We start from the raw sequence: 27,849 nt of genomic DNA on the forward strand, positions 1-27,849 counted from the left end.
CGCCGTGCTATAAGTACATGCCGGCGGCCGCGAGTTCACGGCCCATTCAATGGTGACGACCTTCGCGCGGCACATTAGAATTCAATGTCGGGTGCTCGCGTGCGGTCCGTTTGTTAATGTAGGTAAGTATTTAAAATGGCGGCATTTTGTGAACAACAAAGGAGTGAGCCTTCTGCACTTGTACTATTATACCTAAATCTGACATCAAAATCTAGCGAGTTTTTCGAAGTACCCGCACTTGGTCCTGACTATTACCCAGTCTCGTTTTCAGTTTTAAGTATGAATGTGATATATTAAACATCAAATCAAAATACGCATATTTCAATTAGAACGATTCATTCATGATAAGGAAAATACCGAATATTGTGCAATTCTTGTGGATAAAAACAACTTTCTCGTCAGTCAGTTTTTCGAAAACTATACACAAACGGCTCATGAAGTGTTTTACAATCTAGTTTAATTCGTATTTAAATTTAATTGAAATCCAACATGTATCCAGATGTCCAGTGAGCCCTTGTTTTTATTACATTTGAACCTATGTTTTAAATAAATTGGCAAAAGGGTCTGTTCAGCAAACCGCATGCGATACGTCACGTTTACCTTTAAGGACGTTACAAGCCATAAGCGGAAGCAAGAGCGGTGAATAGACCGAGAATAGAGCGGAGAATAGCAAATATTATTCGCATTAACATAACACAAATGTCAGAATCAAAAGACTATCGATCGAACTACCTGTGTATAAACTGATTGAAATAATAATACTTTATGCTTGTATTTATACAGGTAGTTCACTTTTATTAGCGGTATTTTCCACGTGATATTTATTTATTTATTATTTTATATTTCATCGATGACATCACTGTGATGGTAGTTCTATGCTATCGTAAGTATATATAGCATTTACAATACTGTACTAGTACTTACATAAAATGTGCCTAATTTGCTACAAACTTTGTTAAAATTTAGTATTGTGCTCTAATGTAGTATTGGATTCTAGGTTACAGTGTCACTACTATAAAACGGTCTTTACCCATATCATATTCACCAATTATGTAACCATGTCTAGCAAATAAAAATTTCATTTTTCAAATTTCAATTTCGATTTCATTTCAAATTTCATAATCATTTTGTACAATGTACTTATCTGAGAGAGCAAAGTTGTACAAATATGTCCACTGTAGGTACCAGTGGCGGGGCGTGAAAATTTTCGTTGATAAAGCCGGGGGGGTTTTTGGAATCTGTTTTGTACGGACTTCTACAGATACTAGAGAATTTTAGGGAACCCGTTGGGAATCGAGTTGTATCGACGCTCCGCCACTGGTAGGTACATGCCCGCCGTTGTCCTATAACATGTACCACACCCACCTAGGTACAAGGGAGGGCAGACAAATTCCCATTTCATCAATATGCAGAACCTCGGTAATCGGAGCTGATCGCCTCATACACTCCGGACCTCTCCCGTTTCTTGCCTCCAACGGGATTATCCTTCGTATCTAAAGGATTAAGATTATTTACGAAGGAGTAAAATGCAGGGTTTTCAAGGTTTTACTTAGATACGTAGTCTTCTTATTTGCAGAAGGTGCAAAGGGTACCTATCTAATTTATTAAAGAAAGTTTATGTGCAGAGGGCGGAATTGCTCATGGCAAAAATCTAACGTCAATAGAGTTGGAATGTTAAATTTTATCGACATTTTCAGCTATCGATAAATTCAGTCTCCTTTTACATTTCTGACTTTAAACCTCTTTGATTAGCTATTCGACCATTTGATTTTGACCTCTTTGATTAAATTAAAAGTAAATTGTATGACATATAATTACCATTTCTGTCACTAGTCCTTTTTAAACTAATTCACGTTTGAAAAAAATGGTTAATCCAAAACGAAAAACAGTCAACAAATAGATAAAAAGGTATCTTTGTCGTACTTACGTCGAAAAAAACTCAACAATATACTGATAATTTCAGTGTAATCGATAGTCGATAGAATTCAACGTTCCAACTCTATTGACGTTTGATTTTTGCCATGAGCAATTCCGCCCTCTGTTTATGTGTATATGTAGGTAAATCAACAGTAAAAAGCATTTATTCAAAAGTCATCGGTACATGTAAAACTAACTTAAAAATACTAATTAATATAGTACTACTCTATTAAAACTAACATTACTATAAAACTAAATTCTATTCACAAAACTCGTTCCGAGCCCTCTCAGATGCAAAGGTGCCCATCACACTCGATGCGTTCCCACGCTGAATTGCGATAGACAGCCTTTGCATCAGAAAAGACCCGGAACGAGGGTCATGGCCTCTCTCGCTGAGCCGCCGCCCCAATTCGATCAAAAAGGCTCTCCCCTCCGCACACCAACACCCCGACGTCTCCACTGCCAACGGGACAAATAGATAGCGCGACAGCAGTGCCGAATATTTGTCGCGCTTCCGTGATGCTGCTAGTTCAGCCGCTGCTCCAGCAGTCCGGACTGTCCGGCCGATGTGCGAGGCGGCAAACGTGCATAGAGCCGCAGATGCATTTATGAGGTTTGCAAACATCGCAGCCCAGGCGAAGAGCGACAGCCACCCGCATTGAGTCGTTGTCGAGAAGAGTACCTATGTGCGGAGAGGGTAGTGCTTGTAACCATGCACCAGCTTCAGGCCTTGCAACAGCCAAAAGTCTCGCCTTATCTGCACCTACAGCATTTTCCAGCAGGCTATCAAAAACCCGCCTCACACCTATTTCATCCCACATCCGTTGTATGTGCGGTTTATCCGGCAACGATGTATTTGGGTTTAAAGTCTGCCAGGCCGCCACAGCATCAGACGCGAAAGGAATCGTGGCTCTGTCGTCATTCAAAGATAGTATTTTAGTAACAAGACCCACGACCCCCTCTGACGATGCTAAGAAGGCCGGCAGACTAATATTCCGAGCACGTCGTATACCCAATCCACCCTTCCGTATGGGCAAGGACGCTAGAGCCCACTGATCTGGATTTAGGGAGACATTTAACAAACGTTCCACCGATTCCTTCAATACACCGTCAAAGGAGTCGATGTGAACTGGGTGCAACCAGGTTGGTACGGTGCGCAGAAAATAAATAATTTTAGGCACAGCAAAACAAACCCGCAAAAGAACCAGTGTTACGTGTGCCGGAAGATCTTTTAATCTTTCCGCAGCCATCAAAAGAAGCTGCCTTCTCTTATTAAAGGCTTCAGGAACAGCCTCTGAACAAATTGGAGAGCCCAGCAAAGATAAAGAGTGAGCCGACACTTCCTTGAGTCCAGGAAGCAAACTACTGAACACAGGGAAAGAAACACGGGACTCTACACTGCAGGGAAAAAACTCACATTTTTCAGGGTTTACTTCTAAACCCAGATCCCGAAAAAGTGGCAGAAGATTACGCAGGTCCTGCTCCACTTCGTTCGGCTTGCCCCCGAGCGTGCCATCATCCAGGTACCAAATGTTTAACGGCGAAGCTAGCCCAGAGATGACTTTCTGTATAGCCAGGCTGAAGACCAACGGACCCAAAGGATCCCCCTGCTGCGCGCCTACCTGGGAAAGGACAAGGGAGCCGTTGTAAAAAAGATTGGATGGGGCGGAATAAACTTGGAACAGGAAGGGATATAAAGAAGGCACCTTCTCCCTGACCTCTGACAACAAAATATCACGCTCAACCGAGTTAAAGGCATTTTTTACGTCGAGCTTTACTAGAACAGATTCTTTATTTCTAGGATCCTGTGTGAACGCTCGAGTCGCATGTATGGCAGCCTCACAACCAAGTCTAGTTCCAAAACCTAACTGGAAAGGTCGCATATATGCCGCCATCTCGTCTCGCACCGCTCGACACCCCAGTTTAGCCACTAATCGGCGAAATGTGCTACCGATTGCGATTGGCCTTAGCCCGCCATCTTTTTTCGAAAGAGCGCACAAGGACGCTCCATAAATATAGGGGCAAACTTCTGGGTTTAGCTGTCCACTAAGCAAAAAGTTGCATAACTTTGCTAGGCACTCCAGCAAGCGACCTCCACTCTCGCCCGTTTATTAACTAGCTGAGAAATAACTTTTCGCAGGAGCAGAACCTACCCTATATCTAATTACTCGTGTAACATGGATGGAGCTCGATTTGCATTTAACAATTTGTTACATGTTTTTTCTTACTTTGATACGACCGTAAAATTAATTTATGCACGTGAAATGAAGTGAAAGGAGCGAAATCATTAGATGATCCACATTGTCATTTTCTAACCAGGGTGGGTACGTGCATAGCCAAATCCACACACGCTTACGATGATATCGTTATCGTCTAACTACATACGATCTATCTCTATCCCTTTTCCGTATTGGCCACGCCACGACAGAGCCAGATAGCTAGACTGCGTTTCGATTGGCGTCAAGCATCAACAACGATTTTTCGGCTATGCCGGCAGATAGATTAACATAACATACAACATACAATCACGCCTGTATGCCATAAAGGGGTAGGCAGAGCACATGAACTACTCAAGTTTCAGTGCCACTCTTGGCAAAATGGGGTTGAAAACAAAAAAACGAAAATTGTGACATTGCAGTGACAGGTTGCCAGCCTCTCGCCTACGCCACAATTTAACCCGTATCCCACAGTCGCCTTCTACGACAACCACGGGAAGAAAGGGGGTGGTGAAATTCTTAACCCGTCACCACACGCAGATAGATTAGAAGTCTTCAATTGCGAAAAATATATACTAATAATATCCCCAATCCCCATACTTACCCTCATAAGCCAACCAAAGCACTTTTAACACGTCTGACGTTGCAGATGTTGAGAAGATTGGTGACGAAAAATGATAACAGGTGATCTTTATGCTTGATGGCTTCCTAGATCGTAAATAATTAGTGCAAGAATAATCGCCTACGCATTGTGAATTGTGACAGAGATCTTCAAAAACTCATAAGACGTGGAATCGGTCTCAAGGTGAAGTACCTAGGACACCTAGGTCATAGCCTACCAAAATATATTACATGAAAAAACGTACTTACATATAAATTGTTACTTGGGACATCTCAGAGGTTCACATGGAATGGTCGATTATACATTAAAGACTTCTTTACGGGCTCAGCCCTATCATTTATATAAGCCGATGATACCTTTTAGGTGTTTTGGGACATTGATCGTTATTGCTTTATTTTTAACCGCCGCCTCAAATCACTCAAGGAAGGACGGTTCTCAATTCGTCTGTATGTTTTTTTTTTAATGTTTGTTCCACGATATCTCCGTCGTTACTGGACCGATTTTGATTTTTTTTTGTTAAATTGTTTAAGTCCTATCTTATGGTTGGTAGGGTTTTTCTTCGTTTAACTTTCATGTATAATGTAATGTGAAGGTTAAGTACTAAAATACTATATACAACATACTATATTATACTTGTAATAGTTTTTATGATAATAACTACATGACATCAACTAAACACGATAAGTAATATAGAATATCAGTCTGGCTTTGGCAAAAAGGACATATAAGGACAACTGAGGTAAATTTGTCACTTGGTGTACATTCTTCTATGATATCTTATAAACAGAACATACAAGCCACTGTTCTCAAAATGATGGTCAAAGAAGTTTAAAAACCTGATGTGTAGCTTGTTTGATTTTGAAGTTATTACAAAAAGAAGATACACTATATTGAAAAACTATAAGTATCCCAAAGTTTACACCTATATACCTACAACATGAATGCAAAAGCAATAATAAATTCATGACATGCGAACGATATTGAACGTCTGTCCTATCAGATGGAAAAAAACCTTTATTTCCACTATACAAAATATCCCATAAACCATAAACACCTCACATTTCAGCGGCAATAAACGATCAAAGCTCGAAATATTAATTTCAATTCAGCCCGGCGTTTCGGAAATAGAAAGAATTACAATAATAACAAGCACAATATCGCGAAACAGTTTCGAACGGCCTTATCTTCATGTATCTCGGTAGTAAAATTGGAATTTTCAGCTTCACAGTTAAGGTACAGTTTGGAAAATAAAACATATGTGAGATATGAAGTTTTAAAAGTATCTAGGATATCCAAAAGCTGCAATAACAGCAGCTCAAAAAGCTATTACGGAGCCACGGCGATTCCGGCCATTTTGACGCGGAGCGTCCGCCATTTTAAAATAAATTCGTGCGACGGCACGTCCACGGGAGGATGTTGGTGATTTTTTAATTGGACATTGTAGTGATTTTAATGGGCGCCGCGTGAAATAAGTCATCCTTAATTTTAAATTGTTTAAACAAGTATATTTAGCAGTGATATTTTATTACACACGTAAGTACCTAATTACTTAGTAGTAGTAGTGTAATCACTTTATTGTGTACAACAGTTTATATACAATTTGTAGGAATAGAGATACAAAGGCGAGCTTATCCCTATAAGGGCTCTCTTCCAGCTAACCTTGGAGTAGATGAGAGGATCGTTCCAGTACGCAAGATAGACAAACTTAGGTACACTTAGGTACTTAAACTTACTTCATTTACTTAGATAGAAGCAAAATTCTATGGCCCATTTCGCAATGCTAAGTTACAAGTTACAAGCCCCTCTTTTCAATTTACCACTTGACTACCACTTGTAAATTATAACTTGTTGCTTCGAGAAATGGGCCATTGGCTTTATTATCCGCTTGTATTATTTTAAGTGCACCTGCAGTACCTGTAGGTACCTATTTAAAGAGACAGCATAATAATAATAATACGTCTTTAACCGGCAGCTTGGGCCCTGCCCCGCTGCTGGCGGCACCCTAGGTTAGGTTTTTTATAATGTGTTTATATGTTTTATATTGTTTTGTAAGTGTTATTTTTATTTTACTTTTATACTCATATTGTACAAAACCTAACTTAAGAAGGAAGATAAATAAAGGATACGTGTTTAAAAATACTAAATTTAGTAAAAAAACGTAGTCATAATGAGTCCTCTCTACGTTCAAATGGCCTTTCACTTATCATTATCAAACTAAAAAGTCATTCACTACAAATATTTCAAAACAAAAATTGCGCGTTCATTTCTGCCCCAGTTTGGTGGCTACATGTCACAAATTGCAAGGTGACATCGTTGCAATAACTGACACCGTTTCCAATTTGCAGCACGTACGCTCAAGATAATAAATATGGATACGGACAACGGGCTAAAATTATGTATACACGACCTTGTTTCAACACTTTATAGCAGTGTATACATAGTTCTGGCACTATGTCCGTGTACATATTAACTTTGACTGTAATGTTGGTGCAGACGAAGTTTGGACTAAATTGTCAACGTTTCTGGGTATTACTTGTATTGTGAAATAAGCAAAACATTCCAAAGACTGATCATAAAAGTTTCTGTTTCATGTTCCCCGTGTAACAAGTTACATTCGGCGGTATGTTTACTTGTGATAGTTTGTAATAGACGGAAGGACCAATATCATAAAATAATTCAAAACTGTTCCCGTCGTTATTTTAACAAAATCTCAAAAGCTTCCATACGTAAAGCTCATGTTATTATAATTATAACTTTGCTTCCACCCCAGTTCTATAAAAACAAAGTTTTATTATTCCTGATACCTACGGTTAATTAGCTGCTGACGTCAAATTGTTATTAGCAGGGGCCTATTAAGTTACAAGCGGTCTCTTTCCAAGTTGTCATAAGTATTAGACATAAAATTGGGCCCATTTCTCAAACTGAAAGTTACAAGTTAGAAGCGGAAGTCTCTTTGCAAGTTGTCATATTAGACATTTACTACCTTTTGTAAATTGTAACTTGTAGCCTCGAGAAATGGGCTCTATCAGGTCAATTCGAAGAAATTTGAATTGGTTGTTTCTAAACATTAAATAAATGTCATATACAAAGAAAAAGTGACCAAGGCCTCCAAGTGTTCCGAGCTGGAATCGAACCAGCGTACTCCGTTAACCAGACGGATGCCTGTAAAACCACTCGGCCATCGGATCACGAAAGCAAGGGTCGAAATTTCCAAGTATATGACACAATTACCGAAGGCTTGGCGCCCCCCGGGTCCAGCTCGGAACACTTAGAGTTCTTGGTCACTTTTTCTTTGTATATGACATTTATTTAATGTTTATAGTATAATAGTAGTGTTACTACTTAAAAATACAAATTAAAATATTTTCAAATGAGAATAATTTAATTTGTTCTAAGATTGGTTGTTTCTGTCAGAAAACTTTTTACACGGTTTCTAAACATGTTTCGTAATTGATTTTTTGAGAAACAATATTAATAGACCCTGTTTCGAAACAAAAATGTTTATAGTGAATAGGCTTTAATATTAATTTGTGTATACTAATTTTCTATGCGACGGAGCCGGGAAGCTTCGATTAGCGCATCAGCCTGAAATTGAGCGGCGGCCTAAAATGAGGTTATTTTTGTCGGAGAAATTTTCGTAACAGCCATTGAGTTTGATTATACCTGCTACGCACGTGATATTGAATTTGCGAGGGTTTATAATTGCTTGATTAATATTATAACATGATTAAGTAAGTATAACAAATTTAATGTAAAAGTTACGGTTTCGGTTAGACTTACGTGTGTAAATTTTACCGACAGAGTTATACCAAAATCCATTATTTCAGATTGTATACTACCACTGGCCTTAGCGTCTATTTCAGACGATTTATGGTGCAATGTCCGAGAGACATCGCTTTTGATGACTAAAGAGACCTATGCGAGAGCGACATATTTTGCCACATAGCTGACAAGGGAAGCTTGCAGCAACCGATTGCGACGTTTCGCTATCGTGTCTTCTTTTCCTTTTGTCCGCAAGTGCCGCAAACCAGGTCTCATCGACGAACTTGCGACCATCTCCAACGCACTTTCGCCACTCCGTCCGCTTCTCCGCAAGATTTTCCCAGTTTTGGTAGTCGATTTTAAAGGCCATGTCCCTCTTGGCGCAGTCTTTGAAGCGGAGCAATGGTCTCCCAACATCTCTTTTGGCATTCTAGACTTCGCCTAGAAGAACACGGCGTAGCATTATTCTGTAACATTTGTAGGCATAAGCTGGTTTTACAAGCTCTCAAATAGCCTAATACTAAAATTAATGTTCACGTTTCTTACACAACATATACAACCTAACCACAAAATTTAAATTAAAAAAAAAAACCCCGACATAGTGGAGCGATTTTTATGAAACATGGCTAAGAACACTCCCGACTAACTCAGCTTTCAAACAAAAAAAAAACTAAATCTAAATCGGTTCATCCGTTCGGGAGCTACGATGCCACAGACAGACACACACACACAGACAGACAAACAGACACGTCAAACTTATAACACCCCGTCGTTTTTTGCGTCGGGGGTTAAAAATAATCAAATAAGTACCTGTACTTACCTACCCTTTTTACCAGAAATGTACTGTAAGAGAGTCGGCCTATCAGTGGAGAGCATCCAAACATTTAAACAACGCTTTGAATCAATATTTTTTTATATTTTAGGAGCTAAGTACAACCGTTTACTCTCAATCGCTGCTTCTATATGAATGCCCCATTGAAGTGTCTGTTTTCCTTGACGTTCTTATACTGTTCCAATTTTAAATCAGGGACTGCCAGTCAGCGACCATGACTGCTGTAAAAGGTTTCATTCTGAATGCGAAACCTCTTACATATCCCTCCCCTTATGTTAGAAGCAGCCATTGTTCACAATACTACACCCTATCCTATCCTATTCTACCCTAACTACCGGTTGGCCCTACCTAAGCCAGGCCCCCCTACACACAAAAAAAAATCTCCTAACACCCAATAGTGACAGCCTCATTCAAGGTAGCCAACATCTAACGCTCTTTGCGTGGTTGCCTAGTCCACGGTTGAGACCGCCATAATTTGGATAGTTGGACTATAGCCAAGGTCCTCGCAAATTAGTCAGATATGGACTATGGTTAGGAAAACCAATGGCAAAAACCTAACCCCTGCCCATCGACTAAACCCTTTTATTTTGAACTTTCTGACAGCTAATTGTCTGTGGCCATGACTAGATGACATTGACATGACAGCTGTTAGCAAATTCACCTAACTTCAAGTAAAAAAACAAGGCAAAACGTTTATTTCACATGAAAAAACATAATAAATTTTGAAGATGCCGATTCTTGTTGGCGGTGGCGTTGAAGTGGGGGCTTCTCATGGCCGCCAATCTTCCCGCCGCGCCGGTTGCGAAGTGAAGTGGAGCCCGAACGGCTCATGAAGATTGCTGCAGCTGTAGTGTGCTGCACGTTGGTGATGACGACGAAGTGGGGGTTGCATATGACCGCCAGCCATCCCGCCACACCGTGAGCAGCTGGATCATCTGGTCATCTAGTCGGCCTTGTCTTGATACATGTAAAAGAAATGTGTATGAACGTTGTTCTTTGTAGTCAGGAAATTATAAGGGTGTTGTGACATATTACTCTATAACTTTAAACGATTGTATCTATTTATTAAATATTTACAGTTTGGGGTGTGTTTTATTCCACAGTTTACATATTTTCATATAACTTAACCTTATTGGTAGCTATAGGAAAACATTATGGAATAAATAAGCCTATCAAATAGTTTTTATTCTAATATAAACATTGCATAAATAATATGTATAGTATTCTACATGTTATATATTGCGCCAAAATAATTAGTTATATGTGGTTATTTACAAATAATTATCCTTTTTAACATTAGGGATAGGCAAATGACATTTTCTGTCACAAGTCGTTTTTCCTTTGAAATAATGTACATTTTAGTTCATTAATCACAATTATTCCGTAAGTTCTACAATATAATCATTTACGATAATCATTGTATTAGCACTGTCATAAGTGCCTGTATAATTTTATAATACATACGACGTTTTAGGTCTACCGTTCAATGGATACTTTTTGCGCAGTTAAGTAATGAGAGCGATTATGGGTGCTACGAAATTGCGAGTTTATCCATGTAATAAATACATAGCAATTGATGATGCTTTTATGAAACTTTTGCGCAGCGTGTTAAGTATCTTTTAAAACTGACTTATGTAACTGTTAGACCGGCAACAGACAGTCTTAAAATTCAAATATTTATTTAAAATATAGCAATAACTTATAAGAATAAAAACATAAAACTATCCAAATAAACTATTCCCTGTCGTTCCCGGTGCAAAAGTGCCCATGACGCTCGTAGCATTTCCGCGTTGAATTACTATGACAGCTTTTGCACCAGGAACGGGTCACTATCAAATTTACCTTATCGCTAAAAGACTATATAGCTGACACGACTGGATTGTGTTATGTCTTTGTGGCTACGTAGACATGAATGCTAAATGTGTCTTTAGCAAAACGTCTGGATCTTAAAACGTAACAATTTAAAATGATCTAACAGCAAAACATCTTCATCTTCGAATGTCTGTATTACAAAACAGACATGAACGCTAAACGGTCAAGGAGCAAAAAATCTGGATTGTTTAATGTTTTTATTGCTAAATAGAATAAACGCCAAACGACCCGTTAGCAAAACGTCTGGTTTTAAAATGCTTAAGTGTCTTGAGAATTCAAACCTTCTCGCACTGTTAATAAGAACTGTTCTGTTACATATTTATAAACCATGGCGATGACACATTATATTTCCGGACGTTTTGCTATTGAATAGTTCTGTGTTGACGTCAATTAACTAACTACACTTTTGGCTTTTTAGATATGCTAATCATACGGACTATGTATATTTCCAGACGTTTGGCTACTCATTCATTCTAAGTCTTATCCATCCAGTTAAATTTACTTTTTGCTGATTGAGTATTCTACTTTCATGTCATCCCAGCTGAATTGACTTTATACGACTGTATATTTAAATTTTCTGACATCTAGCCGAAATAGTCGTTTAGCGATAAGGTAAACTTGATAGTGACCCCCAGGAACGACTCGGGGCTCGGACTTTCTCCTTTTTAACCCCCGACGCAAAAACGAAGGGGTGTTATAAGTTTGACGTGTCTGTCTGTCTGTCTGTCTGTCCGTCTGTCTGTCTGTCTGTCTGTATGTCTGTCTGTCTGTCTGTCTGTTTGTCTGTCTGTGTGTGTGTCTGTCTGTGGCATCGTAGCTCCCGAACGGATGAACCGATTTTGATTTAGTTTTTTTTGTCTGAAAGCTGAGTTAGTCGGGAGTGTTCTTAGCCATGTTTCATGAAAATCGGTCCACTATGTCACGGTCGGGGGTTTTTTCAAAATTTTAATTTTGTGGTTAGGTTATTCCCTGAGTCGACGGCCCAATTCGCGTACAAAGCACTTCGCGTCTGTTCCCCAGCTAGTTATTAGGTTTTAAAATTCATAATCTTAAAAAAAGACATGTATGCAATCTGTCAGAGCAATCTGAAAATTCATAATCTTAACAAACAAGAGTGTGTGACAGTCGCGAAATTGTATGGAACTTCGTGCACTCGATCTGATTTTTGTATGATTATGATTTTTTCAGATTATGAATTTTAAGACTATGTTGCACTTAATAAACCTAAAGTTTGTTATGACATGCGTCTTTAACTCTTTATTCTACTCAATTCAGCAACGTTGGTACAACATCGCAGCCACGCCATTTTTCTACAATATACCTATCGTTGACGCTCAAAATCCGTTGATGTTGAGTGGCTCTTAGGCTTGGTCACAATAGTAATCTGTACTGTTACGAAATCAAACACAAATGTGCTTAAAACTGTTTTATTTTTCTATTCCCAAAAGTCTATCATACACTTCATACAATTGCACAAAAACTGACACTTCAATTCACACTTTGTATGAGCTACAACCTATTCAATTCATTATGTGAGTCTTCTGGTTTCTATAAATTAATCATAAATAGGAATTTTGCAGAAAGATATTTGGCCCATGTTCAACTAAATGCCAATTCGTGTATTGACATCAAATCGATATGTGAAATTCAGGCCTCGGATTATTTTTCGCATGGTAAGATGAAAGAAAACTATGGAGTCGATATTAAAACTAAACTTTAATTCATATTCATACTCATACTCACTAATTTTCTTAGTCCCGTAATACTTTTGTCCCTCGTGCAGGTTGACAGATCGAAAATGTTAATCGAAAATTAATCTTACTGAATGTAATTAAAATTATTTATGTTGTGTGATTTGGGAAGCCTTTTGCTTGGTAAAGGGTTACATTTACCCTGTAACTATATGAAATTAGTTACTATTTTGTTTGGTTCAGACTACTTTGTTGCGGTAAACGTAATGCTAAGTACTAGCTGATTTATCAAAAATCATTTGCATGTCAATGTCATGTCAATCATTCACGACGCGATGTGTCACTTAATTATTTATTGCAATCGGTGCGTGCAATAATTACGTAAACAATTATGTCTGATCCGCAAGTTTCTGCAATTTTATTCTGGACAGAACCTTACAAAGATCTAAAATACGATCATGAGAAATGTGTTACTAGTACTTAACATTACGTTTACCGCAACAAAGTAGTCTGAACCAAACAAAATAGTAACTAATTTGATATAGTTACAGGGTAAATGTAACCCTTTACCAAACAAAAGGCTTCCCAAATCACACCACATAAATAATTTTAATTACATTCAGTAAGATTAATTTTCGATTAACATTTTCGATCTGTCAACCTGCACAAGGGACAAAAGTATTACGGGACTAAGAAAATTAGTGAGTATGAGTATGAATATGAATTAAAGTTTAGTTTCAATATCGACTCCATAGTTTTCTTTCATCTTACCATGCGAAAAATAATCCGAGGCCTGGAAATAATATCTGTTTCATATCATATCAGTAAGCTGCCTTTCGCGCATTAATTTCGTTTAGACTTTTCAAGACGCAAATTAGCACGGGCCTATTCTTGTATGGTGGGAGTGACATAGCTGATGATTCTGCCGGCGTATTATCTGACCTGGCCCCGTAGCCGAATGGCATTTCTCCGACGCCAAACGAAAGCGATACGGCGCTGGCTCTGTCGCGCCAATCCGCAAGCGCGATAGAGATAGATATCTGCTAGCGCTTCGTTTCGTGAGCGTTTCGTGAGCGATTGTGCCATTCGGCTAGCCACCCTGGCATCTGTCACTCTCACACTGACGTACTTGCCAAAAGATGACGGATGCTTTATCCACATAGATAAGTGATAAAATTGGAAGCATAATACACCGGCGGATATTATTATAACGTCAGTTTGATGTCAGTGCACTTTTTTAATTGGCCTGTTAAAGCCACTGCACACTGGCGTCTCCCGAGCGTCGACACAGTTGCGCAACGACGCAATTTTTTATAGCGCTGACTAGGCGCCAACGCTCAAAGGACGCTAGTGTGTGGTGATCCTTAGATTACGTCTTTAAATAATCACACATATACTAGGTTTATAACCGTGGCTCTGTTTCTTTCCTATTTGTTTCAGGAATTCAATTCAGCTACATTTTTCCGATACAAAAAAATCGACATTGGTTGACATTTCTGTCACATTTTTCAGTTGGCAGTTGACATATTTTCAATTTAAAGTTAACATGTCTCATTAACCAGACAAACTTTAACCACAAGTATCCCATCACTTAAAAATGATTGTCATTTCTTTTGATTTTGATATTTTCATTCAAATATATTTTCTAATACCATAGAGGCAAATTTGTCTGCTTTGTCTAGTATATTTTAGGCTGTTAAATATACATATATAGGTTAACAACGTGTTCCATTCCGATAATATGAGGAAACAACATTATATTAACGTAGGAGTCGTAGGACCAATCTAACAGGCAAGAGTATTAGACAGGCTGCTAACGAAATTTGATCTTCGTTCGTGGATGTGACCTTTTGTAAGTTGCCCTTGACCTTGATATTCCGACGATAAAGACTTTGAAAAATTATGTCTCATTATGCTTTTATCACAATTTTATTCAAAAATAATAATTTGGTTAAAGTTGGTCGTGTTAATAAATAAATGTACAAAAACAGATTCCCATATCCCATTAACCGAAGACAATTAATATTTTGTTCGTCAATTTATGTAAGTATACAATCAATTGACTCTTCAAGATTTTTAAATACAGACAAATCATTAGGCAATCGCATTCAGAATTATTTAAAAATAATTCAAACTGTACAAATGTAGGTTTTTGCGTTAATTTAGTTTAAAAGTATAATGTGAAATATCCTTAAAAGATCAAGATTTTTGTAATTTACCCTTAATAGGACTTTCAACACAGCTCCCCTCCACCTCCCGTTTTTAAATAATGAATCTAATTGTATATCTTCTTCTATACTATATTTTAAAATAATTAACAAATATGGTCAGTCATTACTTTATTGAGTACGTGAGCTTCTATTTATTTGCTTACTAGGGATATCATTTCCTACATAAATATCTTGAAAAAATTAAAATAGTACCAAAGACAAGCAGCGGAAAATCATCAAGTCTGTCATAATCTGTCTGTGACTAGAACTCTGTAAAATATATATTTTCAAGCCACTTTATCTTGGACAATGACATCCCTGGAGTAATGCGTACAATAGGTATTATCGATTTAATATCACGCCAAAATCAGAGTCTAATATTACTTGTGGGTTTAATATAAACTCCTTACGTGAGTATCTTGTAATGTTGATTGCTTATTGAAAGAAAAATGATCATTTTTCTACCAATAAAACAATTGCCCATTTCTAATATCTAAAGGGAAATATCAAGGGAAAATCTCTGAGATAATGCCTCCTATATTACATGGAAGTCGTCCTGTCTGGCTGTTTCTCTGCGCGGAGTGTGTACACTGACCGACGGATCGCTCCTCCCTTACATCTACCAGAAACATGGTGGAGAACCTCTGGCAACGACTCTCCTTCAGAATCAATCATAGTGTCTTCAGTGAGCTCTGCACTTTCATCTCGTCAAGACCGATGCAAGAACTCTGGGGTTAACACTTTCTGAGTATTCTTTATGATTTTTTTGTGGTGTCTTAGGCGGTGAACGATCTCGTCGTGCAGAACGTTGAAGCACATTGCAGTTAAAGCTAAACCGGTCATTATGTAAATCGAGCAAAACCAAACTGTTCCAGTAGAAGCGCCACTTTTCTGAGTGGCTCCTGGCGCTAAATGACCGAAACCAATCGTGCTTAGACTCATAAAGCAAAAGTAGACGCCGTCGATGGGGCTCCAACCTTCCAACTGATGAAGGACTAACGCGCCGAAGAAAATATATGTAAAAATGGCAGCTAAGCACAAAGACAGAGGGGCAAGAATCGAGAAACCGTGTAATGAGACTTTGGAGTCGGTATCAGTGCAGCTTAGAGAATCGCAGTCTCGGAGGAAGCTTAAGCTTTGGTTTTTGTCTTTAATAGAAGTTGTGCTGACGCTATGCGCTTGAGATGCGGAAATAATGGTACCTGATGGTGACCTCACGTAATACGGTTCTTGAAGGTGTAAAGATGGGTTTCTGTAGTCGTCCTGTCTTCTTACTTTTTCTTTTCTGTCTTTGCCTCCTATTGTTCTCTCGTCGAGACAGCAATATCCACACTTTGTGCAGAGACAGCAGCAGAGTGCCCTGCTGAATATGCTCCTTGCGACTCTTGACAGCAAGGCGCCGACGACGGACAGATAGAGTAGGGTTAAGGGTATCCCTATCACAGCGTATCCTATGGTAACAGCTTTTCCTAATGCCGTCCTTGGAGCCACACTGCCATAACCTGCACAAAAATTGTTTAAAAATTTATGGTCGGGCAAATTTCAAATATTACAAAATCTAAAGCGATGATAGAAATGGTATTAATCTAGAATAATCTACATAGATTATTTTACATCGTTTCTTTTTAATGTTTCAATAAGTAACTAATTGTTATGAATAGTCTGATAGCAGCAAGAAGAAATTGAGTAGGTAGGTACTAACTGATATTGTAAAAAGTTAAAATTTTATTGTGTGTATGAAATTAACTCACCTATTGTCGTTAGAACCGTTAATGAGTACAAGAAGGCTTTGGCAAAATTCCACTCATAATCATCCACTATGAGAGCAGGCGCCGACTCCAGCGCCCTAGCCCCTCCATACTGCGCGGACACATCAGCCGCCACTCTCGCTACCAACTTCTCCTGAAACCTCGCGATTTCCTGCGCAGCTAGCCTCGTCCAGTTTTCTTTGTAAAGAATGTTCAACGATACGGTTATCTCCCAAATGCTCTCAACAGTCTGGGACCTCAACTCCGCACTAGCTTGAGCAATCGTCCCGTTCAATTTTGAAATCGGAACTGTCTTTGCGACCTCATTCACTTGGTATGATGTAGTAGCCAATGTTTTCTGATGGACTTTCGAGGCATTCCCTTCTATGGCAAGGAATACGAACGCTCCTAACAGAGTATATCCGAGAAGAAGAGCAAATATCCCTAAGTTTGTGACGCATCCTGCGATAAGACTTTTCTTTTGGCTCTTTTTGGTTTTGATGCAGAAGCAGCAAGTAGTATCGATCTCATCATCGATTCTATAATTGTCTGTTTTGTTATTCTTTTTATATTTACCATTGGCATGATTTTTCTTCTTAGAATTTTTGTCCATATTTGCTCATAAATCGTCACAAAGCATATTTTTAGCAATGTTTGCGAATACTAAGCCATCCTGTGTGTGACTTAGATGTTGGAGAAATCCATCTGAAAAGAAAGAAAAAATCTTTTAGTGACTTTGTATGCAAAGCTGTGTGGGCGAAGTTTATCTTTCCATAATGAAAAGTCAATTCGCAAGGTTCGCAGTAGATTTTATTATGCTAACCAAGAGCGAGCCAAAATAACATGGCAGTAGTGACTTGAAAAAGGCGGGTCGCTTAGACAAGGGAGAAAAACATTGAAAGTAAAAGGTATCGATGAATAATATTACGGCGATAGTTTTATTCTTTCTCCTATCCTTTGATGTTTTATTTATTCTACCCTAATTGTATATTTTAACAATACCCAAGACTTATGGGCTGTGTGGAGAATAACGCAGTATTTTCGTAGAATGAGCCCATAATACAACGATAAATATTTCTCATAATAGATACTCATTACTTCCAGAGTTCCCATCTATAAGCCATAAAGCATAAAACACACTTAGGCCGACGTAAATCTCGGCGTACGCCATTTTATCAGCCAAGCTCGCGGCGATCTGGGGTCATATTACAGTTGCTTAATAAACTTGAGCTAATCGATCTCAGTTCGACCAAATATGTTCTAAGAAAATACTAGCAGACTCATAAATTCTGACATTTTTATACATTGACTTATAATTATAATATATTTATTTGAATTTTAAGTAGCCTAGGACTATATGTAATTCTAATTTAATCTGTGAGTTTTTATGATTTAAACATTGAAGCTAATATTTATTTTGTATTTTTATGATTTTATCTTTTAAAATGCTATAATATAAACAGAAAAAAAATATGTCAGTATTGTCGCAAATATAATTTTAATTTTTGAAATTACTGGTAAATTATGTATTTTTTTTTTATCTGTGATTTATTTATTTTAATTGTACTGTTATTTTAATTGGACCATATGTTGTCTGCAATAAACGGATTTATTATTATAAATACCTCTAGTAGGCAGGTGAAATTCAAAGAGGAATTTATACCCTTTAATGAACAGTTATTACATCCTTTTATGAGATAACTGTAGCTTTTCGTGGCGTGTTTCACATATGCGACAGCCATGTGCTGGAATAATCCGCCGCCACCCTCTCGTAAAATTATAAATTACAACCTTATTCTTTAGAGGTCACATTATCACTGGTTGACTTGAAATATGGACTCGTCCACCCTCTCCTAACCAAAGTAAGTACATGATTTAAACCATTTGATCCGACATTACAAGGCCTCAAATGTAATGGAAACGAATTGAAAGAGAATCAGATTCGACTTTGGTTAATTTACGTTTTTTAATCTGGTATTAAAGGAGCATGTTTTTTGGAAAGAGCTGAGACATAGCTTTGTCAAAGTCATTATTTGATTTACTTTAATTGTCATATGACAGAAAAGGGGTTGGAAGAAAATGAAATAGACGACCGGTTGCTTAGCACAGGACACATATCTTACAATTTACAATCGACTTGTACAACACTCAAGCGACGATAGGTTCTGGTGATATTCATAGCCTGTCACGACACGAATAATTCAAGAGTTAAATGAGAATTTGACTTTTTTCCGTAAACAAAACTTAAACCATTTATCCATTCAAATCTTAATCTCAACACAAATTATCGATTAAACTTGCCCTATCTTTGTCGCGTTCACTTCTTATTTATTAAGGGAAGAACAAAATTATTGCAGAAGTTTGTTGGACATTAACTTTCGGGCCAGTGGAGATGTCTCTTTAATTCCAGTACATTTGCCGAGACACCTACAATTATTGACTTTGTTTAGACTTTTGTGAGAACACTGAAGTTCACGTTTCATTGTAATGTACAGCGGGGCAAATCTCGATTGTAAGTCTCGGGCCAATTGTAACCAATCCATCTTTTTCCCTTATTACACTATGATGTTGAGTTCTACGTGTATCCACTGAACACGCCTACCATATACAGAGCCCCCATCCTGTAACAAAGGCGAAGAATTAAACTGTAGGTTATTCTCCTTATACTGATCAACATTTGTTCAGTGACTTTTAAAAATTATGAAGTCTTTAAATTTTTAATTTTTCATACAAGATAAATATTAGCTTCAATGTACGCCATTATTGTTGTCATTGACGTTGTCTGTCACACTATAGACTTAACAGAATTCGCAATACATTACCTCTTAGAAAAAACTTTCAAGGGTGATAAAAATCAAAATACAAGTTATTTTTAAAAGTCGCCGAACAAATGTTGATCAGTATAAGAAGAATAGCCTAGAGTTAAATTCTTCGCCTTTGTTGCAGGCTCCACTCTGTATAACCGGTGGACACTATTTAATGATGCAAACATTGTAAAACATGGAAAAAATAGACCAGTTACATTTACCCCCCAGTCGAGATTTGTCCCGCTGCACCTTATATATTTGACTTTCAGTAGAATAATTTGGCACGAGTAGTTTTGAGAGTAATGCAGATTCATATTGCTCACCTTCTTATATACGTGGGGTTATAGTAGATTGTGATACAAGGGGGCTAAATGACATATTTACGAAGATAAACTAACGTGATGAATTGGTGATACCTATATAATAATTTATTCCCTGATGTTGCCATGTAATATTTTAAGACTATTATGAATAAATGAGTATGAGTATGAGTAATACCTTGTGACTGATGCCATTCACATGAGGAAACATTTATGTTTAAAAGCATTATAAAAACATTTAAAACCAACAACAGTGTATGATAAATAGTCCAAAAATAGCGCCTCAGTGAAAAGTGTCATTTTGGTTCCTTCTAAGAGGGAGGAAAAGTATCAATTGGTTCCTTCTAGCAAGAAAGAAATAGCCTTTATCCGGAATGATGATCAGAAAAAATAGCACATCGTGTGTTAGAAGTTACTACAAGTGTGTAGAGTATGTATCATATGTATATGGTTTAGTATTTAGTACTCGAAGGTATAGTTCCATGCGATGCCAGTATTACTAGGTAAAGTAATAGTTGTTAATATGCTGGCAACATCCATTAGGCGTCGCCGGTGTTCCGCGTAATTAACCGAGTGTGGACCCGGCGTTATTGCATGTCTCCACTGCTACTGAATGGTTTCATATTATGGGATAGATGTTTTAAGTTGTTTATTATTGATAGAAAACTTGAATATATAGCAGGTAATTTGTGTGTAAGTCAAAGATTGGTTATGTTTTGTTCCATAACGAGAAGCTTCAATTCAATGGTATCTCGTGTAGGTGGACCGTTGGAGACTGAAACGGTGTCTCATGGTTTTTTTATTGATAAAACGAGACCTAGCTAACTGTGCGAAATTCACAAAATTAAAAACGGATGAACATGAAATTTCAACGAAAATTTAAAATATATTATACTAGCTTTTGCCCACGGCTTCGCTCTCGTTAGAAAGAAACAAAAAGTAGCCTATGGCACTCCATCCCTTCAACTACCTCCACTTAAAAAAATCACGTTTTCCGCCAATTCGTTGCTCCATTTTGCCGTGAAAGACGGACAAACAAACAAACACACACACTTTCCCATTTATAATATTAGTATGGATTTGTACTTATGTATTTGAGTTTTATTTTAGAGCTGTTATGGTAGGTATATACTTATGTATGTATTTGCGTTTCGAACTATTATGGTGGGACCACTTTGTTGCTCTGCATTACTGTGCAGAGTTAGCTTAGATGGTTTCATTTATTCTACTACAAGGATACAATAACTTCACTGTACTCTAGAATGTCAAGTAAAGTAATAGTTGTTAATATGCTGGCAACATCCATTAGTCGCCGGTGTTCCGTGTAATTAACCGAGTGTGGACCCGGCGTTATTGCATGTCTCTACTGCCACAGAATGTACAGGGTAATACCTATTATTAGTACAGATAATTTAAAGATAATAATTTTAATATACCATATAATAATTATGTGCCTAAATCAATTGTGACGTGTAATATGTAACAATATTATAAATAAATGAGTATGAGTATTTTAATTAGTATTTTTTGTTCAATTGGGGTGAAAGTGGTAATTTATTTATTTATTTATTTAAACTTTATTGGACTAATTTACAAAAAAAAGAGTACAAATTGCGGACTTAACGCCCTGAGGCATTCTCTACCAGTCAACCATTGGGCTAAATAGAAACCTTAGCGATCATCATTTCATCCCTTAGTATTGGTATGATCATCATCATCATTATTTTACTCCACTAAGATGAAGCTATGCTGCTTACCTTGTACTGTTAGCCCTAAGGCCTGTTTGGGAAATTCGGCTACGTACACAGGCCCCAAGCCGAATGGAATTTCTACGACGTGAAACGAAAACGAAACGCCGCGAAAAGTAGTCTGGCTCTGTCGCGCCAATACGTAAGAGCGATAGAGATAGATATCTACGAGCGTTTCGTTTCATGAGCGATTGTGCCATTCGGCTACGCACCCAGGTAAGTTTTATTTTCACTAAGTCTTTTGTTAACGCCTATTTAATGACCGGCTCAAGTGCTATCAGATAAAAAGACAGGCGAACTAGTCGATAAACTAAATACTGTAATACCAGTAAAACCGCATTGCAAGTTCTTGAACAAACCCGTGTAACAAGCCAAAGTATCGTCAAGTGACATATCTGCGAGTGGTGCTCTACGGCAGAATCGGGAGGAATGCAGTACCGGTAATACCGGTATACTGCCATTTCTATCGCTCTAGAGTCGAGACACGCCAATCTAAATAGACCTCGAGGCAAACAAGAACTATGGACATACAATTTACGTACAATTCCCTAAAGGGTTTCGTAGAACATAATATGAAACTGATCAAGTTTCAGTGCCATTTATGGACGTATTTTTTTTTTCTTGTCTGTTTTACTTTTTCTTCCAAATGTGGAAATTTTTTGTACTTTTTCTACTTAGAATCATGAATTTCGCAGGAGAAAAAAAATATCTCATCTAATTTTTTTTACATTGAGTTACTATCTCTCATACAACTTGTTTGATCGTAACTCAGAGGAAGACAAAAAAATGTATGGAAAGTTTGGGACATTTTTTGTCTCCTAGAAGAATCGAAAGAGCTCATGATTCTGAGTAGAAAAAGTAGGTACAAAAATAAAGGAAATAAAGAAAGTGAAAACGACAACGATTCGTAGTCATAATCTAACACTCAATTGAGGAAAGGGGTGCGGGTGGTGAAATTCTTAGCCGTAAAACATTTTGAGCATTTCTTTTTTTTTGCCAATAAATTTTTTTTTATTGTTTTAGGGAATTTTAGGTGCATTGTACTCAGAATTACGAGTACTTTCAATCTCACTGGGAGACAAAAAGTGTCCCAGAATTTTCATACATTTTTGTTACTTTCCTCTTTTGTTAACCCCATACATACAACATGTACGGAAAATGGTAACAAAATAAGAAAAAATCGTATGGGACAATTTTTTTAACTACTAGGATTGAAAAAGCTAGTAGGATTGAAAAAGCTAGTAGGAATTCTGAGTAGGAATAGGATTTTTTTTTTAAATATCACACTTCATAAAAGTGGCAAAAAAAAAGAAATGCTCTTTTATGAGATAAATATAATAAAAACGTACCTCGGAACAATAATAAAATGCCCGTTTAAATGCGCTACATGTGATTTCCGTTACACTAAATACTGCCAGCCTAGTCGAAATGATAATTGTTGACCCTAAACGCCGATCGAAATGCAGTCTGGCTCTGTCAACTCTGTCGTGCCAATACAGAAGAGCGATAGAGATAGCTATTATATTAACGGTATTATGGTAAGTGTTTGTGCATTTGGTTACGTATATTGGGGTGTACTAAAAATTTGACAGTGTGCGATTAAACATAGAAAAATGTACAAATTATTAGCAGCAACTGGCAGGCAAGCATGGTCGCGCGATAAATGGTAAAACATCAGGTCGTGCCTATCGGACTATTTGTAAAAGCGATAGGGACGGACTATTTGCCGGCGTATATGTTGCCAATTTTAACTTAGCAAGTGGATAAAGCATCCGTCACGCTTTAGCAAGTATGTCAGTGTGAGAGTGACAGATGTCTTATCCACGTGGATAAGTGATAAAATTGGAAGCATGATACGCCGGCTGGTCTATTTCCTACATATTAATGTAGACCAGATTATACTGGTCTCGAACAGCCTGGCATCTTGCGGTGCCCTAAAGAGGACTTGTTCATAGCTCCAGTACTAATTCGAGGTCACAGTTTCAGTTGCCGGTGGAATGGAAAAGGCTTGGTGGCTGGGTGAAGGCATTTGTGGTATGCTGAAGAGCCATTGGTTGCACTTTATGCTGCATTCTACATTTGAATTCGTTAGTAAAAGTCGATTGTCTTCCCGATTGTCATACCTAGATCTGATTGATTTTTGGTTCTTATAAATTGTTATTTTTGAAGCGCGAGAACTTAAAGTGTTACCCTGCACTAAAGTCACCGTCAATTTGCGAACAATGTACACAAACCTTGTATTCAAAATGCCTTTAATTTCCATTCTGACTAATCAAATACTGGCTTAAAAATGTGTTATTCAGTCAATTCATATCACACCATGATCGAAGACCGTTAAAACAATAAAAGAGTGTTGGAATACGTGTATTTCAACATTGACGGCGATTTTACAACATTGTGTGCAAATAAATAAATTTTAATTTTTAATCTGAACATTTTGTCCAGAACGTAGTCAACAAAAGTGTTAAAGTACTTATATATCCATATTTTATTATATATTTACGATAATTTCAACAAATAGGTACGTCATTGTAACTCGGAAATCCCTAATTGGAAAAACATTTCGCGGAATCGGTAACGTGATTGATAAGAGAATTGTTTTACAAAGTTTTATCATCATTATGAAGATAATTAAAAGGGTCATAGGTACAGGGCATGCTCATTAATTACTGGCAAGTGTATTGCTATACATAATTATGATGATTCTAGCTTTTTCCCGCGGTTTCGCCCGCGTAGTAATATTTATTTTCCTATACAAACTTTGGACCCCCATTTCACCGCCTTAGTGCGTTTTTACATTATCCGATCCGATATCGGATGTAGGACCGATATTCCATACGCTGAAGCCGCAATCTTTGATTTTTGTCTTTTAAATCCTTCCGACATCGGATAATGTGAAAACGCACTTAGGAGGATATTTTTAATAATCCTTTCTTAGTGCTCTTCTACACCTTTTAAGGAACCTCAGTGCCAAATTTGGAATCTCTAGGACCAGCGGTTGTGTGTGGCTGTCCATTGATATGTCAGTCACTCAGTCAGTTTCTTCTTTTATTTATTTAGATAAATGTTAACCAAAGTAGCCGACGTAGCCCTGACAGCCTCTAAGCTTAAATGGGACTGGGCCGGACACATCTGCCGCATGCCAAACGACCTGTGGGCCAAGAAAAGTACCGAATGGACACCAAACATAGTGCGGCGTGAGCGTGACGGCAGACCGCGAAGGAGATGGCGGCACGATCTTGACGTCTTTCGAAAAGATTGGCCAAACATTGCCTTAAACCGAGACGCGTGGAAGAAACAGAGGGAGGCATTTGCCCACCAGTGGGACACAACAGGCTAACAAGAAAAAATATCCCTGAATTTACAATAATTGATTTGTTTAATTCCGTCAGATACCTACCAACCACATTGAATAGCAGTGATTATTTCAGGTCCACGTGATCCGGGAAGTCTATTATAGTATATTATATAACGGTAACGTTATAAAGGCTATAAAAGTTGAGTACCGCGGTTAGGCCACGAAGGCTTGCCGAGTGGCCTAAGTAAGGTACGAGACTTTTATAGCCTTCATAATGTTACGATTGTATACTATACTTTTTCTACGACAGCCACATACATACCTATTCGAGAATAATAAAATGGGTTAGTTACTTACTTCATGTAATGAATGGGAATATTTGTGTGGATCGTCGTAGCATTGAGTATTCTGTCCACAATGTTGATGGCGAGAACTTGTTGCACAATTCTTCAAAATATGCCAACAACGCCGTTTCAGAGAAAGTTGAAACATTTTTTTGCAATTTCCATGTCAAAACAATCATAACATTTTTGGTACGCTTTATCTGACTTTTCATGTAACAAATTGTCAGTCACTTTGAGCGCCCATAGCCTTGATTTCTTCGGAAGTGAATTTTTCACCAGAATCACTCATAATTACTTATGTTTTTGCACAAAAACGTCGAATTAAAACAAACTACACACCACCGAAATAGTTCAAATAGTTTCGTGATAAGTTTACAAATGTCAAACATACCATAGACAAGAGAAATAGAAAATAAGCCGGTTTTCAATTACGAAAAATGTGGTTGCGTTCAAGAATATTTAAATGTCGAATGTAAAATTATTGGATAAACTTATGATTTTTACCTTTGTTTTGCAATATCTAATATGTAAAACGCATTTAAGTTTATTTTTTCATCTTGATTTAAATTATGAACCTAAATATTATATTATTTATTAAAAGTTACTTATTACTGTAAATGAAAACATACCTGATAAATGGAAGTTGTGCTTTTAAAAAAAAATTAACAGAACTCCTATATTCATATGATTACTGCTAGCAGTAATCCTATGAACCTATAGACAAATAGACTTTCTCATCGTTACTCAAATGAACTTAATTTGGATACTGCTGACAATAATCTAATTGACAGATTTAAGTGCTGGAGTAGAAAAACATAATTATGTTCCTAGAACAGCATTTTATAATCACTGTTTTGTCATGTGCAATGAAGTTTTTAATAAAGTTACCAAAATCTTTAAGAGAGTCACTTGTATATAGATTTAGAAGTAAGTTCATGCAGTTGTTGACTGAAAAGAGCTATTTAGTGTAAAAGGTTTCCTCTTTGAAGGAATACCTCTACACCTTGTTCAAATGATTAATATCTATTCGTTATAAGGAGCTTGAGCACCATGCCAAACTAGCTTTATTTCTTTATTGTACATAAGTACTTTAATATTTATTTATACCGCCTTATTCATAAATGTTCACTAAAGTTATCAAGCCAATTAAGTTCGTTTGTCCCTTTCTATCACACCAATACGGAAAAGGACAAATTAACTTTATCGGCTTGATAACTTTAGTGATTTTAGTGAATGTTTAATGAAAAAGGGAGTTAGTCTCAACCATTTAACCACCTAGTGTCTACCTATTCGACTTTGCAAGTTGTCCCCTGGGGACGTCGCGAAAGGTAGTCTGGCTGTCGCGTCAATACGCACGAGCGATAGAGATAGATATCTACGAGCGTTTCGTTTGGTGAGCGTTTCGTTTTTTTTTTTTTTATAAATGGGCTTACTCTTGGCCACAGACTAGCCAAAGGCAAAGACGTGGCCTACGATGGAGTGAGCTCGCCCAGAAGATGCCTGTTCACTCTTGATTTGAAGGTTGCCGGGTTATATGAGTTCGTGAGTGTTTGTGCCATTCGGCTACGTAACCTGATCATCGTTCCCCGCGTATATTTCTAGATCAAAGATAGATATTTCCTACCAATCTTTTCTGCTATTAAACTTTACCTACCTACGTAATTTAAAGTACAGTAGAACCCGCTTAAAACGATTCTGAGGGGACTCAGCCAAAAAAGCGTATTATACGGGAAATCGTATTAAACGCGACAAAATTGTGATTTTTAATCGTAAATTTTGAATATTGTTACTTTTTCTTGGAGCGATAATGCTTTTCTTCTTATTTTTGCCATCACTGAACCAAAGATAGGACAAAGAATTCAGAAACTCAACACCGCAACAGTGATAATGAGCGAAGTGTATGTACCTAGGTAGGTACGAACTATCGCACTAACCGCTGAGTTAGGACGACAAATTACAATCTTTACGGGTGGCGGTGTCGCCAGAATCGCGTAATCAGTTCACTACAATTAGTTCCTATTTTTGTCACCCGCATAAATTAAGTTGTAAAGTAATGCAAGGTGGGTGGTTTTAGATGGTGTATTAAGCGGGGACGCGAGTCGTATTAACCGTGAAAAAATGTCTGAAAACAGGTCTCAACTTGTAGGGACCGGCGTAAAATGGCGTAATTTGCGGGAAATCGTATTAAACGTGATCGTTTTAATCGGGTTCTACTGTATTGCTTTGATGAAATCAGGCTACCGATCTGAGTTGGCCGCAAACTTCTGAGTTACCCGACTGTTTTTACCAGGCAGAAACTAATCTACAACTAGCGCTTAGAAACTAGGAAGTTTGTTTAATATAACGCTCATACACGAGATTGTGAAATTACTGATATCGCTGACGGTGTCTAAACTTACTTAGTGCTTACAGTTTTAATCAAGTAATTTCGGAGTGAGGTTATGATCACAGAACATTAAAGT

General features: G+C 37.6%; 1 protein-coding gene across 1 annotated transcript in view; it reads right to left on the reverse strand.

Moving 5' to 3' along the window:
* Positions 1-13,997: 13,997 nt before the first annotated feature.
* Positions 13,998-27,849, reverse strand: part of LOC125236708 (potassium channel subfamily K member 18-like) — a 45,174-nt gene continuing 31,322 nt past the window's right edge. The window contains exons 2-3 of the mRNA XM_048143627.1: positions 16,874-17,575; positions 13,998-16,624 (exon numbers count right to left, since the gene is read on the reverse strand). Coding sequence (XP_047999584.1) covers positions 15,831-16,624; positions 16,874-17,483 — 1,404 coding nt within the window. The 5' untranslated portion in view covers positions 17,484-17,575 and the 3' untranslated portion in view covers positions 13,998-15,830. The remainder of the gene's footprint in view (positions 16,625-16,873; positions 17,576-27,849) is intronic.

This window comes from Leguminivora glycinivorella, chromosome 19 (assembly GCF_023078275.1).
Source record: "Leguminivora glycinivorella isolate SPB_JAAS2020 chromosome 19, LegGlyc_1.1, whole genome shotgun sequence".
Classification (NCBI taxonomy): domain Eukaryota; kingdom Metazoa; phylum Arthropoda; class Insecta; order Lepidoptera; family Tortricidae; genus Leguminivora; species Leguminivora glycinivorella.